The sequence below is a fragment of the Physella acuta genome, unplaced genomic scaffold (genome assembly GCF_028476545.2).
Source record: "Physella acuta isolate Inbredline_101_S28 unplaced genomic scaffold, ASM2847654v3 ptg001470l, whole genome shotgun sequence".
NCBI lineage: Eukaryota > Metazoa > Mollusca > Gastropoda > Physidae > Physella > Physella acuta.
In genome coordinates, this window is record NW_026732985.1 from 29,960 (window position 1) to 45,869 (window position 15,910).

Genomic DNA, 15,910 nt, shown 5'->3' on the forward strand with positions numbered 1-15,910 from the left:
GAAATCTGTATTTCCTGACAGAAAATATTCTTTAAAAAAATTTTAAGACTAAAGAGTAGAGGCATATTTTTTTTATATGGCTAGTAGTTAAAGAAGTAGGAACATTATACTGCCTGATGAAAAAACAAAACGGGTTGATAAATATCACAAGATATTAAAAATAATTAAACAATAAGAGATTAGTTTTTTCAAATATATTTATTTCAGGCAGCAAATAATAATAATCATTTTTAATTGCAACAAAATTATAGTACATGTAAGTAGAGAGTTATCACCCTTTCACACTTCCACGCTTGACCTCTTTCAAGTCTCAAAAGTATACAGCCAATTACCTGCCCTTGTCATGCCTAGGAACATACACAGGCAAAAACCTTACATATCAATTCAAATAAAAACACTTGAAACTCCAGTTTCAATCACAAAGCCCAACAATGGCCATTTGTTTTCCCTCCCCACATGAATAAAGCACATCAGTTGGCAACAAGTAGTGATGCTAAAAATACAACAATAATGTACAAGGTCAGTAACCAGGTCACTGTACATGGTAACTGTATAATGTACACAGTCAGTGTACATGGTCACTGTACAGTGTACATGGTCAGTGTACAGGGTCACTGTACAAAGTACAGGGTCAGTGTACATGGTCAATGTACAATGTACACGGTCACTGCACAGGATCAGTGTAAACAGTGTACAATGCACAAGGTTAGTGTCCCTTCTGAAATAACATTCAATATATTTACAGCAAGTTAACAGCATGGCATATTCACTGGACTAATATACACACAGGACAAGACCAAAAATACTCTCAGTCTGTGGTTTGTAGATGGATGATTGGGTGAGATATAAAAAAAATACACAGGCTATCAATCTTAACCCTTTCAATTACAATCTGGTTCATCAGCTTGTAAAAACTAGGATTTTTACAACCTGAATACTACAAGGTAATATAAAGATCTAGGCGCTAAAAGTATTTAAGTCACAAAATAAAAACTTAAGACTTCGCAAAATCGAACTAAGTAAAAACATTTTTATTTTTTTAAAATTGTTTGAAAGAGGGTTTTAAGTAAATACCTCAGCCTTTGTACATGAGATAATGTCAAACTAAAGGAGTAACAACCATTGCTTGGTTTGATTTTCACAAGTGTGACTAAAATACTTTAAACCCTGGGTTCTTCATACAGAACTAAAAATTGGGACCAGCATTTATAAAAACTTACAATTATTGACCTACTTAATAGGACCAGATTAGGGTTAAAAAAATTGAAGAAAATGTGGTGAATCCTGCTGAATCCAGACAGCCCAGCAAGAAAAAATGGTGTGTACATCTGGAAAACAGTTAAGCATTAACAGCAGCTCTTGCAGAAAACACAGAAAATAGTTCATTAAACAACATTAATTACTTTAATAATCAGTAACATAATCATCATCAAAATAACATTATGATATGAAGGTGTCTATTTTTTTTTTTTGCCTGTCCGAATGTTATTTATAAGATCCTAAACTTATATTTTTTATGTCAGTGATTTTATGGTCAGAGTAAATTATCTCTGTAATGAATAAGCTATGCATGATAAATTTTGACATTTACTTTCCCATTAGTAGGGCTGTATAGAATATGGAGACAAACCCTGATAATGGGAAAGTACTGTTGCACATAATTAACATATTATTAATATTATAAAGACAAGAATGACATTTGACATGATGAAATGAACAGGGCAGCTGAGTACAGTGATTGGATGCTCACATCCCTTAACTGGCACACGACCGGTCCAAATGCTGCCAGATAAGATGACTAGTTTCAATGTGAAACAAATCAGTATTGGAATAAAAAAAATGTTTTTTTTTTCTTAGCTTCAATGTGAAACCAGACAATGATTTAAAAAAAAAAGTTTAAAAATAATATTTTTTTTCAAAAATGTAGCAAGCATACAATACTAGAGCTCTCTTAGTAGTGAGTTTTGAAAATTTGCACATTTTGAAACTTAAGATTTTCATTTTTATATTCTGACGAACTCATTTTTAACATAAAAACTAAAATTTTGTACACATTAAATATCAGCTTTAAAAATTAATACTTAAAATCTTTGTACAGCTTGGAGATTAAAAAATATCTCGTTCCCCACATTTACATCATTAGTGGTATTTTTTTTAAAGTTATCTACAAGTATGTATGTGCTACACTTTAAAACCAATTATTGTAAAATCCTTACGCAAAATATCAGCTGATGTTTAAAACAGCTGTTTACAATACATCTCCTGACAGCATTGTTTGCAAATATAACTTTTAAAATAACATCTTCAAAGTCAATAAAAATGTTTGTCCCAACTACTTAAACTTGCACGCAGTAGCCCCAACCTACCCTCATACAACCTTAAACCTGCTAGCAGTTGTCCCAACCTACCCTCATACAACCTTAAACCTGCTCGCAGTTGTCCCAACCTACCCTCATACAACCTTAAACCTGCTCGCAGTTGTCCCAACCTACCCTCATACAACCTTAAACCTGCTATTGGTTGTGCCAACCAACCCTCATACAACCTGCTTGCAGTTGTCCCAACCTACCCTCATACAACCTTAAACCTGCACGCAGTTGTCCCAACCTACCCTCATACAACGTTAAACCTGCTCGCAGTTGTCCCAACCTACCCTCATACTACTTAAAGCTGCTATCAGTTGTCCCAACCTACCCTCATACAACCTTAAACCTGCTCGCAGTTGTCCCAACCTACCCTCATACAACCTTAAACCTGCTATTGGTTGTGCCAACCAACCCTCATACAACCTGCTTGCAGTTGTCCCAACCTACCCTCATACAACCTTAAACCTGCTCGCAGTTGTCCCAACCTACCCTCATACAACCTTAAACCTGCTATTGGTTGTGCCAACCAACCCTCATACAACCTGCTTGCAGTTGTCCCAACCTACCCTCATACAACCTTAAACCTGCTATTGGTTGTGCCAACCAACCCTCATACAACCTACTCACAGTTGTCCCAACCTACCCTCATACTACTTAAACCTGCACACAGTAGCCCCATCCTATGCTCATACAATCTTAAACCTGCTTACAGGTAACACCAATCTGTGTTCAGTCAACAAGAGAGTTCAGAGCGACCAATACTTAATGCTGAGAAGTGAGCTATTGTTTTTGTCATCTTTTATCAATAAATAAAAAAAGTAAACCTGGAATGGCTCAAGTTGATGATAACAATAGTTAACGTGACGCAACCAGCGGACACACAAGACTAACATTCAGATTGTTCAACACACTAAACACTCTGATGTGATGGTTCAGAGTGTTCAAAACACTCTGATGTGATCGTTCAGAGTGTTAAACACACTAAAACACTCTGATACAATGGTTCAATGTGTTCAACACTTCACAGCAGAACAAACCAAAAATTTGCAAGAATTTGAAATAAACCCTATTCCTAAAGTAGGAGTCAAATCAATAAAAAGACTTAATCAAGAAACAAGATCACACAACTTCTTCACTGGGGGAGAAGAGTTACATAAATGATCAAAACGTTAATTAAACGTTACTCATTAGCTAATAATTTTAGGAAAACATAAATAATAGAGAAAGAAAACAAAGTGAAATATGCAGAAAAAATGTCATTAAAAAATGGAATATAAGCAAAGCAAGAAATTAAAACAAATGATCCAAGATGATTTTGACACTGATCCTCCAGTTCAGAAATTTGACATTAATCCTCATGATCTGAAATATATCTTTGCAAGCCAACCAACATAAGTTATCTTGTATGTAGTTGTTTATATGCAGAAGCCAGAATATATATCAAATTTAAACTCAGAAGATGCGAGACTGCACAAGTTATCGATCTGAATTTCCCAGAAAATCCCAGACAGTAAACATGAATCAACACCAGGAATAAAATACTTAACTCAATCATCAGTCAAAAGAGCGGAAATGACAACAATACAGCTATTTTTGACTGGTTACGGATCATTTTAAAAAATTGTTCCAATTAGTAAGAGAACTAACAGTTAAAAAAAAACAGCAATTACTTTTTTAAACATAACTATTGCAACAGTGCAAAAATAACCAATCTGCAACAGCTTCCTTTAGATGCAAAAAAGCATTAATGAATTAGATTCAAACTCAACTACTTGATCACAAAAATATTTGTAAAACCTGCTATAGTCAGCAGGTTAATTTCTTTGCATCTGGCTACGTAAAATATCACTCAAACATATATCACCATGACATACATGTAATCAACATCAACCAACTAAGCAAACTTTTGAACCTAACGTCAAGCAAAACTTCTTATCTCTAGTTTAAGCTGAGTCTGTATCGATTTGTCATTTCAGAATACAGTTAAAACAGAGCCCTTAAAATAATTTACTGTCATATAAATTAGCAACCGGTATTTGGGGGGTAGTGGTATTGTACACCTGGTCCATAACAAACTGTCTTAAACTCATTTGGCCAACAACTCCAGAAATTCTGGACACACATTTTTACCTTCATAAACCATTAAACTCCATTTGTACACCCCACTCTTCTGTCTTCCTTACAATAAACAAGAGACTAACCCAGTCCCCCATTCCTCACAATCAACAAGAGACTAACAAAGTCCCCCATTCCTCACAATCAACAAGAGACTAACAAAGTCCCCCATTCCTCACAATCAACAAGAGACTAACAGTCCCCCATTCCACACAATCAACAAGAGACTAACAGTCCCCCATTCCACACAATCAACAAGAGACTAACAGTCCCCCATTCCTCACAATCAACAAGGGACTAACAGTCCCCCATTCCTCACAATCAACAAGGGACTAACAGTCCCCCATTCCTCACAATCAACAAGGGACTAACAGTCCCCCATTCCACACAATCAACAAGAGACTAACCCAGTCCCCCATTCCTCACAATCAACAAGAGACTAACCCAGTCCCCCATTCCACACAATCAACAAGAGACTAACACAGTCCCCCTCACAAACTAAACATTGGAGTCTCGTCCCCCTCCTCCTGACTGTTGAGGTTGATGACAGACTGACAAAAATCATCCAGCTCTGGCATGTCCTCCTCAAGTCTAGAGACCAGCGCCTCCACGTCATTCAGATAATCCTCCACTGATATGTTGCAGTCTGCAGTCTCGTACAGGCTGGGTGCTCGGCAGATCACACCAAGGAATGCTTTCACGTCCCTGGGATCATCATCGGCAGCAAATGGGGGTTTCTACAGGACAGATTTGGAAAACACTTAATTAATTTTATGTTGATTAAAATAAAGTCAATTTATATGTGTTGAAAGCTAAAAAAAATGTTAAAATTTGTTATAAGTGATTGATCCTTCATAAACTACATCACACTGACTTTTGTCCCCACCCCCCCCCCCCCCCAATAATAACACCACATCACCTCCAAATAGTAATTTTGTTTTTTATTTAAACAAACTTTACTAAAATATAAACTGAGCTGGGTCAATATTAAATATATTGTTTTATTACAACATACAAAGAAGAGAAATGAAAGAGTAAAGTGTCTGAAATAATTCAGTGTAAAAAATAATTCCCAAAGTACGATTCCTCTCCCCATTGTTGAGAAGTAAGACATCATTTATGGATGACAAACACTAACACAGATATATACTTGAGCATCTATAGCTTACAGTGACATTATGGTTTTTGTGATATAAATCACTAGTACAAGTGTTACAAACTTACATCAACCATAACCAAACTTAAATCAACCACAACAAAACTTACATCAACCATAACAAACTCCTCCTCCACCGACATCTTCTGTTCCCTGGGTATATTTAAAGCCCCGGGCGTAACATTCTCTTTCTCCAGATCCTTTCTTCCTTTCTCCTCCGCCTTCCTCACCCCCCTATCAGCATCTGAGTCCCCGCCATCAGACGACGTCCTCACAGCACAATGTTTCTGATGTTCTTTCCTGGCTATCAAGCTCCTCTTCATCAGCCCTTCAAATGGCACTTTGTGGTCCAAGACTTTTCTGTGACTTGGTTTTTGAACAGAAAAGGCACCAATAACTGGATCTGGTAACTCATCCAAGTGAAAAATGCTGAAACAAAAAAGTTTATGATTTAAAAAATTTGCTACATTAAAATATCTAGTGTGGAGGCCACCAACCTAAGATCTTCTGAGACCTCTCTCCAGTGCAATTTTTCTCCCAAGACAGAATATTCTAATTGTGTTATTTTTTTAACTAGTTTTGTCTAACAGCTTGTTAGCCAAGAGCCCACCTATCTGAGGTTCCCTTTCAGCTCTTAGGTTAGCTGCTTTACTTTTCAGGTAAGGTTTCCTCACCTTTGTGGATACAAGGGAGATTGGCAGATCCACACAGGGACCCAGATTGTGAGACTACTGAATGTCTATACAGAAATGTAAACACACTGAGTGTCTAAACCTACCCTGAGTGTGAGACCCCAGAATGAAGTGTATGTCCACCTACCCTGAGTGTGCCCAGGTGTCTGATGCCAGCCTTGCCTTAAGTTCACTGTCCTCTTTCTCCAGAGACCCAGGGGAAACAGCAAAACAGTAAGGGCTTTCTGCTCTGGTCACTGGGCTACAGGAGAGATGAAAAACAAAACAGTTAGGGCTTTCTGCTCTGGTCACTGGGCTACATGAGAGATCAAAAACAAAACAGTAAGGGCTTTCTGCTCTGGTCACTGGGCTACATGAGAGATCATAGACATTGCTGCATTTTTTACCACAGAGATACATATATTATATTCAACAAGTACATCTTCTAGACTGCCTAAACTTAGCACAAGGTCCGATACTATCACCTAAACTTTAGTTTTACAGAACATTTGAAGTCATGTTTATATTTTTAATTGTCAATAATAACCAGAGTTTTACTGAAAATGTTTCATGTATTTTTTTTATTTTTTACAAATAGCTATTTTGAGTAAACATTATTCATATATTCAAAAATGTTACAACAAAATAAGAATCCAAGCTGCAAGAAAATATCACAGGACAGGGTTGAAAACAAACAACGTCCAGTTAGCAGCATAAGATAGTGAATAGATAAAGCACAGGTTGAAAACAAACAATGTCCAGTTGGCAGCATAAGAAAGTGAATAGATAAAGCACAGGTTGAAAACAAACAATGTCCAGTTGGCAGCATAAGATAGTGAATAGATAAAGTACATGGTTGAATATAAACAACATCCAGTTAGCAGCATAAGATAGTGGATAGATAAAGCACAGGATGAATATAAACAAAGTCCAGTTAGCAGCATAAGAAAGTGAATAGATGTAGACACAAACCTTCTCTGTGCTGGAGAGCATGGCTGAGGATCAGACAGTACTGGGGCGGCTGTTCTAAACTCCTTAACAAAGTAGTTGTCTGTCACCTCGATGGCGGCCATAGCAGAGGCGGACATCTCAGGGGAGAGCAGGAGCTTGGTGCGGAAGGATGCGTTGATTGATAGTAATCCTTGGGCTGTGGGTACAGACCCTGCTCGCACCGACCTGAAGCCTTCGCCCAGTGAATGAGTCTGTTTAAAATACAATTTCTGATTTTTAGGGATCATTACATTTTATTTAAACAAACTACTAACATTTTGTTCAATAATTAACACAAGCATATTTCTATTATTAAAAATAAAAAACCCAATAGTATTTATTGCAGCTATGTTGAATTCTACTGACAGGGCAAATAAAAATTACATTTCAAAACTAGCGTAACCATAAGAAGCTATTGATACAATTAAAGCTGTTTTATGAGAAAGAAAAGACAGACTTCCCATAGTAACATTAAAGAATGATATCGAGATTTAACATTGACATAAAGGAACAGTGGTTGAGGGTAGAGGGAAGTCTAATTGTTCGCACTTGAATGTCTGACCTAGCCTTGGAATGTGCAGGTTTTTCACTCATCATGGAGAGGTCCATGTATCACAGTGCCATTAAACAAGTAGGCAAACCACCAAACAGGCATGGAACAAAACCAATTAACCTATAGCAGGGGTTCCCAACTCCGTGCCCGCGGGCGATTCGTATGTGCCCGCCTCTCACTATTCGAAAGAGACTGAATTTTTTTCATAAACATTATTGAAAGGTTGAAGGGAATGGAAATCGAAAGTTTGAGGGGGAGAGGGTGGGGTGCAAATCGAAAATTTGAGGAGGGGGGGGGTGCAAATAGAAAGTTTGAGGGGGGTGGGTGGTGCAAATCAAAAGTTTTGTACCCGGGTGACGGGAAGGGTCGCTACGCCTCTGGAAGGAGTTTGTCGATTTAAAATAGGTGGTGCCCGCCACCCTACCAATATTTTAGAATGTGCTCTAGAATAATAAAAGGTTGGGAGCCCCTGACCTATAGTATCAGGAAGGCATGGAACAAATCCAGATGCCCTACAGCACCAGACAGACATGGAACAAATCCAAATAATCTACAGTATCAGTAAGACATGGAACAAATCCAAATAACCTACAGTATCAGGGAGGCATGGAACAAATCTAGATGCCCTACAGCTCCCATTGTTTCCCCATTGACTTACAAAGCTAAAAGAACTGACCTGAGGTTTCCCTAGATAAAACCTATAGTTGAGCTTGTAGCCTCCACCCTTTTCTCCCTGATTCCTTGCTAGTCTGAATGCTGGCATTGCCCGAGTGGCACAGAGTAGAGATTTTAGGGTCACACCTGAACAAACATGAACAGTTAAAATAGTTTACTTTCAACTACAGGTAGATTTTAGGGTCACACCTGAACAAACATGAACAGTTAAAATAGTTTACTTTCAACTACAGGTAGAATTAGTTAAAAAAAAGTTTTGTAGTTAAAACTATAAAATGCAAAAAGATAAGCAGTCTCTAGTGAACGATTTATATGAGTTTTGGGATAGCCTGGTCAAATGGTAGAGTTTATAACTGCTAATCCACAAGTCTTGAGTTCGAATTCTGGGCTCGAGCCTGCAGAACATCCCTGAGTACAGTCAGTACCTAATTTATGTTAAGGAAACTAAGGCGGCTGGGCATAGTGCTGCTGACACTTTCCCCTTGTATGCTGAGGTCATTGAAACAGATGAACTGTACTTTACCTCCCCATGTCTTGAATGTTTACAAATGATAAACATAAATCACACATTTTTAAAGATTAGCTTACACATTCTGGTGAAGACATGCTGTAGTTTATTGGCGGTCGTGTCTAAGCTGCTGAGGTTGAAGCTGATGTCCCAGGTCTCAAGAAACATGTGATCTCCATCATTGGTGACCAGGGGGATCTCAATACACACACTCTGGTCCTTGACTGGGAAAGATCTGACGCCATCCAGAACTTTCTTGATCTGCTCGTCTATTGATGGGTTGTCTGGGATTGTCACACAAAACTGAAAGTGAAAAGTAACACGAAAATATAATGTGCGCAGATTTAATACTTTTTAAAAAATAATTGCGTAGCTTACTAAATAACTTGGAACTTATAATGTACTTACTTTGCTGCCAACCAAAGATTTTATGTTAAAGTGTATTTAATATTTAGAATAAGATTAGGTTGCAGTATCAATTGCAGTATCAATAGGCCCTATATATTATTTTCATTATAATATTATATTGCAACATGAATATATGAATTTGGTCTACATGGGTTAATATATTTAAATAGTTGGTAATCTATTGTTTTAGATGCTTAAAATCGGCCGAGGCTAGTAATGTGAAAAAAGTTGCCTAATTGTTATTGCTTTAATACAAGTCTATTGCAATATATTTGAGTCAAAACTAATAGATAACTGAATAATAAACCAAATGCAATGGCTAAATATATCAATATTGGCCATAAATTAACATTAAACAGCAGTGTTTGCGAGAATGATTTGCTAACTATATAAACAGCTGCCATCTGTAAATTAGAGTGGTTTCCCCTGAATCTCTAACTATAATTTTACCAAAAAAACTTAAACAAGATGACTGCTAAAGTAAATGAGCTTGTTTGGATCTGATGAAATCATCACTAGTCTTTTTTTTTATTACTGAAAATTTTTAATACAATTGTTTAAAAAAAGGTACACGAATGAGACTTTGAAACATTTGTGTAACTTTCAAAACATAAATCCTCCTAAGAAATATGAAATAATTACTAAAATTTAATGAGTCACATTTTTCACATTGTCATTAGTAGCCTCGGCCAATTTTACGTACTCAAAACGATAGATTACCAAATAGTTGTAGGCTGCCTAGATCTAATAGTTAAAGTAGTAAAAGTAGTAAGTTACTGTTACTAACTAGAATCTAAACTAATTAAACTAAGTCAAGTCTAACTAAAAAACTAAGAACTAAAAAAAGGTAGTAGATTCTAGATCTAGTAGTAGTAGTAGTAGTAGTAGTAGTAAGACTTAGAGTACAAGAGTAGTTTAGAGTAGGCCTATGATTTAAAATTTAACTTACATAATCGGCAGTTAATGGTTCAGTGTTTAATCGTTTTGTCTTGTTCTCTATACGAGATTGTACTATAACTTGCATACATTTAAATGTAAATTTTTTAAATAGTCGCTCTACATTCTCATCTTTTCCTACGCTAGCTTCGAGGCTGAAACCACTAGCCGCCATCTTGTTTATTTTGGACTGCCAGCTGTTCGTCCCAACAAACGACAACTCCTATTAATTCATATTTTATGTTTAGAGTATTAAATCAACATATTGAATAATACGTAAGCGTTCTTGCATGCAATTTAATCAGCTTGTCCTGATAACGTATCATTACAAGTTCTGCAAAATACAAAATAAAAGTAGTTTGGTCTTCGCTGACTAGATCTACAACAGTGTCTTTTTCCGTATCCAATGTTTTTGTTATTGACCGGAAATAGAAAGCTATGCCTTTTGGGGTATATTTGACCGACTTAAAAATATAGTTTTTCCTTTATTTAATTTTTATTTATTTTTTATTCTCTTGAACTAGATCTAGATCTAGATGGTTTATAGATTCTAAAGATATATAAATTCAGACTATATTTCATGAAACAAGGAAAACGTGATCTAGTATTGCAAAATTATATGAAAAATACAACAAAATATGATTATATTATAATCTAATATATAAAGCTCAATTCTGTAACGCATATGTTTGTCGTTGGCATTTCTACGGATTTAAGTGTTAGATCAATTATCGTGCGCGTTTGTCTAAATTTATGAGTTAAAAAATTACTATTAAAAGTGTTGGGAAATAATTTTCATTTTTCAAATTATAGTAATAATTGTCGGCATGTTCATTAAACACAAGTTTTAAAAAAATATCATCTTTTACAAAAATTCTAATTATGTTTTTATTTAGTCCTATAGCGCTTACTTCCCTTTGATAAATTAGGCAAAACACAATTACTTCCCTTTATGAAACCATTGAATTAGTTGAAAAGCATTTACTTTTTAATTACTTTGTTTTGGTGTTGGGAAAAAAATAATTACATAATTAGCGGGGATTGATCAAGTGCAAATGTTTTAGGTATTTTACGGATAAGCTTGGAGTATTATAATTGTTCATTAAATTGAAACAGGCGCGTTCGTTTAAGTGAGTGCAAAAACTATGAATAAGTTGGGGTACTATAGTCGTTTATTAAGCTAAAACAGGCGATTCTGCCCCGGGCGTTTATGTTCGCGTTAGTGTTTTCTTTGTGTTTAGGTGGGTTTGCGTTAGTGGTTGCGTTTTGATTTGGTTCGTTTTTGTTCTTTCTTTTTTCGTTTTTGTTTGTGTTTTTTTTTTGTTTGGGTTTGTATTTGTGTTTTTGGTTGGTTTTGCGTTTGGATTTGGTTTGTTTTCGTTTGCTTTTTCGTTGTTTTTTTTTTGGTATTGGTGTTTGTGGTTGGGTTTGTTGTTAGGTTTTTGTTTTCGTTTGTTTTTTCTTTGTGTTTGTATTGGTGTTTGTGGTTGTGGTTGGGTTTGTTGTTAGGTTTTTGTTTTCGTTTGTATTTCTAATTGTGTTAGCGTTATGTTTGCGTTTTGTTGTTTTGGTTGGTTGTGGTTTGGGTGGGCAATGCCGGGTTTATGATGATTACTAAACACACAGGTAATGGTCTTTAACGGAAAGGTTTTTCACAGAAGCCAGAGCAGGGCCTGGCCGGGACGGCTAGTCTAATATATAAAGCTCAATTCTGTAACGCATATGTTTGTCGTTGGCATTTCTACGGATTTAAGTGTTAGATCAATTATCGTGCGCGTTTGTCTAAATTTATGAGTTAAAAAATTACTATTAAAAGTGTTGGGAAATCATTTTCATTTTTCAAATTATAGTAATAATTGTCGGCATGTTCATTAAACACAAGTTTTAAAAAAATATCATCTTTTACAAAAATTCTAATTATGTTTTTATTTAGTCCTATAGCTCTTACTTCCCTTTGATAAATTAGGCAAAACACAATTACTTCCCTTTATGAAAACATTGCATTAGTTGAAAAGCATTTACTTTTTAATTACTTTGTTTTGGTGTTGGGAAAAAAATAATTACATAATTAGCGGGGATTGATCAAGTGCAAATGTTTTAGGTATTTTACGGATAAGCTTGGAGTATTATAATTGTTCATTAAATTGAAACAGGCGCGTTCGTTTAAGTGAGTGCAAAAACTATGAATAAGTTGGGGTACTATAGTCGTTTATTAAGCTAAAACAGGCGATTCTGCCCCGGGCGTTTATGTTCGCGTTAGTGTTTTCTTTGTGTTTAGGTGGGTTTGCGTTAGTGGTTGCGTTTTGATTTGGTTCGTTTTTGTTCTTTCTTTTTTCGTTTTTGTTTGTGTTTTTTTTTTGTTTGGGTTTGTATTTGTGTTTTTGGTTGGTTTTGCGTTTGGATTTGGTTTGTTTTCGTTTGCTTTTTCGTTGTTTTTTTTTTGGTATTGGTGTTTGTGGTTGGGTTTGTTGTTAGGTTTTTGTTTTCGTTTGTTTTTTCTTTGTGTTTGTATTGGTGTTTGTGGTTGTGGTTGGGTTTGTTGTTAGGTTTTTGTTTTCGTTTGTATTTCTAATTGTGTTAGCGTTATGTTTGCGTTTTGTTGTTTTGGTTGGTTGTGGTTTGGGTGGGCAATGCCGGGTTTATGATGATTACTAAACACACAGGTAATGGTCTTTAACGGAAAGGTTTTTCACAGAAGCCAGAGCAGGGCCTGGCCGGGACGGCTAGTCTAATATATAAAGCTCAATTCTGTAACGCATATGTTTGTCGTTGGCATTTCTACGGATTTAAGTGTTAGATCAATTATCGTGCGCGTTTGTCTAAATTTATGAGTTAAAAAATTACTATTAAAAGTGTTGGGAAATCATTTTCATTTTTCAAATTATAGTAATAATTGTCGGCATGTTCATTAAACACAAGTTTTAAAAAAATATCATCTTTTACAAAAATTCTAATTATGTTTTTATTTAGTCCTATAGCTCTTACTTCCCTTTGATAAATTAGGCAAAACACAATTACTTCCCTTTATGAAAACATTGCATTAGTTGAAAAGCATTTACTTTTTAATTACTTTGTTTTGGTGTTGGGAAAAAAATAATTACATAATTAGCGGGGATTGATCAAGTGCAAATGTTTTAGGTATTTTACGGATAAGCTTGGAGTATTATAATTGTTCATTAAATTGAAACAGGCGCGTTCGTTTAAGTGAGTGCAAAAACTATGAATAAGTTGGGGTACTATAGTCGTTTATTAAGCTAAAACAGGCGATTCTGCCCCGGGCGTTTATGTTCGCGTTAGTGTTTTCTTTGTGTTTAGGTGGGTTTGCGTTAGTGGTTGCGTTTTGATTTGGTTCGTTTTTGTTCTTTCTTTTTTCGTTTTTGTTTGTGTTTTTGTTTGTTTGGGTTTGTATTTGTGTTTTTGGTTGGTTTTGCGTTTGGATTTGGTTTGTTTTCGTTTGCTTTTTCGTTGTTTTTTTTTTGGTATTGGTGTTTGTGGTTGGGTTTGTTGTTAGGTTTTTGTTTTCGTTTGTTTTTTCTTTGTGTTTGTATTGGTGTTTGTGGTTGTGGTTGGGTTTGTTGTTAGGTTTTTGTTTTCGTTTGTATTTCTAATTGTGTTAGCGTTATGTTTGCGTTTTGTTGTTTTGGTTGGTTGTGGTTTGGGTGGGCAATGCCGGGTTTATGATGATTACTAAACACACAGGTAATGGTCTTTAACGGAAAGGTTTTTCACAGAAGCCAGAGCAGGGCCTGGCCGGGACGGCTAGTCTAATATATAAAGCTCAATTCTGTAACGCATATGTTTGTCGTTGGCATTTCTACGGATTTAAGTGTTAGATCAATTATCGTGCGCGTTTGTCTAAATTTATGAGTTAAAAAATTACTATTAAAAGTGTTGGGAAATCATTTTCATTTTTCAAATTATAGTAATAATTGTCGGCATGTTCATTAAACACAAGTTTTAAAAAAATATCATCTTTTACAAAAATTCTAATTATGTTTTTATTTAGTCCTATAGCTCTTACTTCCCTTTGATAAATTAGGCAAAACACAATTACTTCCCTTTATGAAAACATTGCATTAGTTGAAAAGCATTTACTTTTTAATTACTTTGTTTTGGTGTTGGGAAAAAAATAATTACATAATTAGCGGGGATTGATCAAGTGCAAATGTTTTAGGTATTTTACGGATAAGCTTGGAGTATTATAATTGTTCATTAAATTGAAACAGGCGCGTTCGTTTAAGTGAGTGCAAAAACTATGAATAAGTTGGGGTACTATAGTCGTTTATTAAGCTAAAACAGGCGATTCTGCCCCGGGCGTTTATGTTCGCGTTAGTGTTTTCTTTGTGTTTAGGTGGGTTTGCGTTAGTGGTTGCGTTTTGATTTGGTTCGTTTTTGTTCTTTCTTTTTTCGTTTTTGTTTGTGTTTTTTTTTTGTTTGGGTTTGTATTTGTGTTTTTGGTTGGTTTTGCGTTTGGATTTGGTTTGTTTTCGTTTGCTTTTTCGTTGTTTTTTTTTTGGTATTGGTGTTTGTGGTTGGGTTTGTTGTTAGGTTTTTGTTTTCGTTTGTTTTTTCTTTGTGTTTGTATTGGTGTTTGTGGTTGTGGTTGGGTTTGTTGTTAGGTTTTTGTTTTCGTTTGTATTTCTAATTGTGTTAGCGTTATGTTTGCGTTTTGTTGTTTTGGTTGGTTGTGGTTTGGGTGGGCAATGCCGGGTTTATGATGATTACTAAACACACAGGTAATGGTCTTTAACGGAAAGGTTTTTCACAGAAGCCAGAGCAGGGCCTGGCCGGGACGGCTAGTCTAATATATAAAGCTCAATTCTGTAACGCATATGTTTGTCGTTGGCATTTCTACGGATTTAAGTGTTAGATCAATTATCGTGCGCGTTTGTCTAAATTTATGAGTTAAAAAATTACTATTAAAAGTGTTGGGAAATCATTTTCATTTTTCAAATTATAGTAATAATTGTCGGCATGTTCATTAAACACAAGTTTTAAAAAAATATCATCTTTTACAAAAATTCTAATTATGTTTTTATTTAGTCCTATAGCTCTTACTTCCCTTTGATAAATTAGGCAAAACACAATTACTTCCCTTTATGAAAACATTGCATTAGTTGAAAAGCATTTACTTTTTAATTACTTTGTTTTGGTGTTGGGAAAAAAATAATTACATAATTAGCGGGGATTGATCAAGTGCAAATGTTTTAGGTATTTTACGGATAAGCTTGGAGTATTATAATTGTTCATTAAATTGAAACAGGCGCGTTCGTTTAAGTGAGTGCAAAAACTATTAATAAGTTGGGGTACTATAGTCGTTTATTAAGCTAAAACAGGCGATTCTGCCCCGGGCGTTTATGTTCGCGTTAGTGTTTTCTTTGTGTTTAGGTGGGTTTGCGTTAGTGGTTGCGTTTTGATTTGGTTCGTTTTTGTTCTTTCTTTTTTCGTTTTTGTTTGTGTTTTTGTTTGTTTGGGTTTGTATTTGTGTTTTTGGTTGGTTTTGCGTTTGGATTTGGTTTGTTTTCGTTTGCT

General features: G+C 35.4%; 1 protein-coding gene across 2 annotated transcripts; it reads right to left on the reverse strand.

Annotated features, from left to right (window-relative positions):
* Nucleotides 1–2,920: 2,920 nt before the first annotated feature.
* On the reverse strand, nucleotides 2,921–10,780 carry LOC131928180 (autophagy-related protein 13). 2 transcript variants are annotated; one of them, XR_009383737.1, is made up of 8 exons: nucleotides 10,392–10,780; nucleotides 9,115–9,337; nucleotides 8,528–8,652; nucleotides 7,281–7,510; nucleotides 6,457–6,570; nucleotides 5,748–6,066; nucleotides 3,069–5,218; nucleotides 2,921–2,950 (listed from the first exon to the last, which is right to left on the reverse strand). XR_009383737.1 is itself a non-coding variant. In XM_059284122.1 (7 exons), the coding sequence occupies exons 1-7, from the start codon at nucleotides 10,551–10,553 to the stop codon at nucleotides 4,973–4,975; spliced, it is 1,419 nt and encodes a 472-aa protein (XP_059140105.1). In that variant the 5' UTR covers nucleotides 10,554–10,780; the 3' UTR covers nucleotides 2,980–4,972. The 2 variants fall into 2 exon arrangements, 1 of the variants encoding a protein (XP_059140105.1); XM_059284122.1 differs by lacking the exon at nucleotides 2,921–2,950 and having other exon boundaries at nucleotides 2,980–5,218.
* Between the last annotated feature and the right edge of the window lie 5,130 nt (nucleotides 10,781–15,910).

Coding starts and splice junctions, on each gene's coding strand:
- LOC131928180 (XM_059284122.1), bottom strand. CDS start 10,553: ATGGCGGCTAGTGGTTTCAGCCTCGAAGCTAGCGTAGGAAAAGATGAG. Junction 9,338..10,391: donor AACCATTAACTGCCGATTAT/GTAAGTTAAATT, acceptor TTTCACTTTCAG/TTTTGTGTGACAATCCCAGA. Junction 5,219..5,747: donor AGGAGTTTGTTATGGTTGAT/GTAAGTTTTGTT, acceptor TCTGTCCTGTAG/AAACCCCCATTTGCTGCCGA.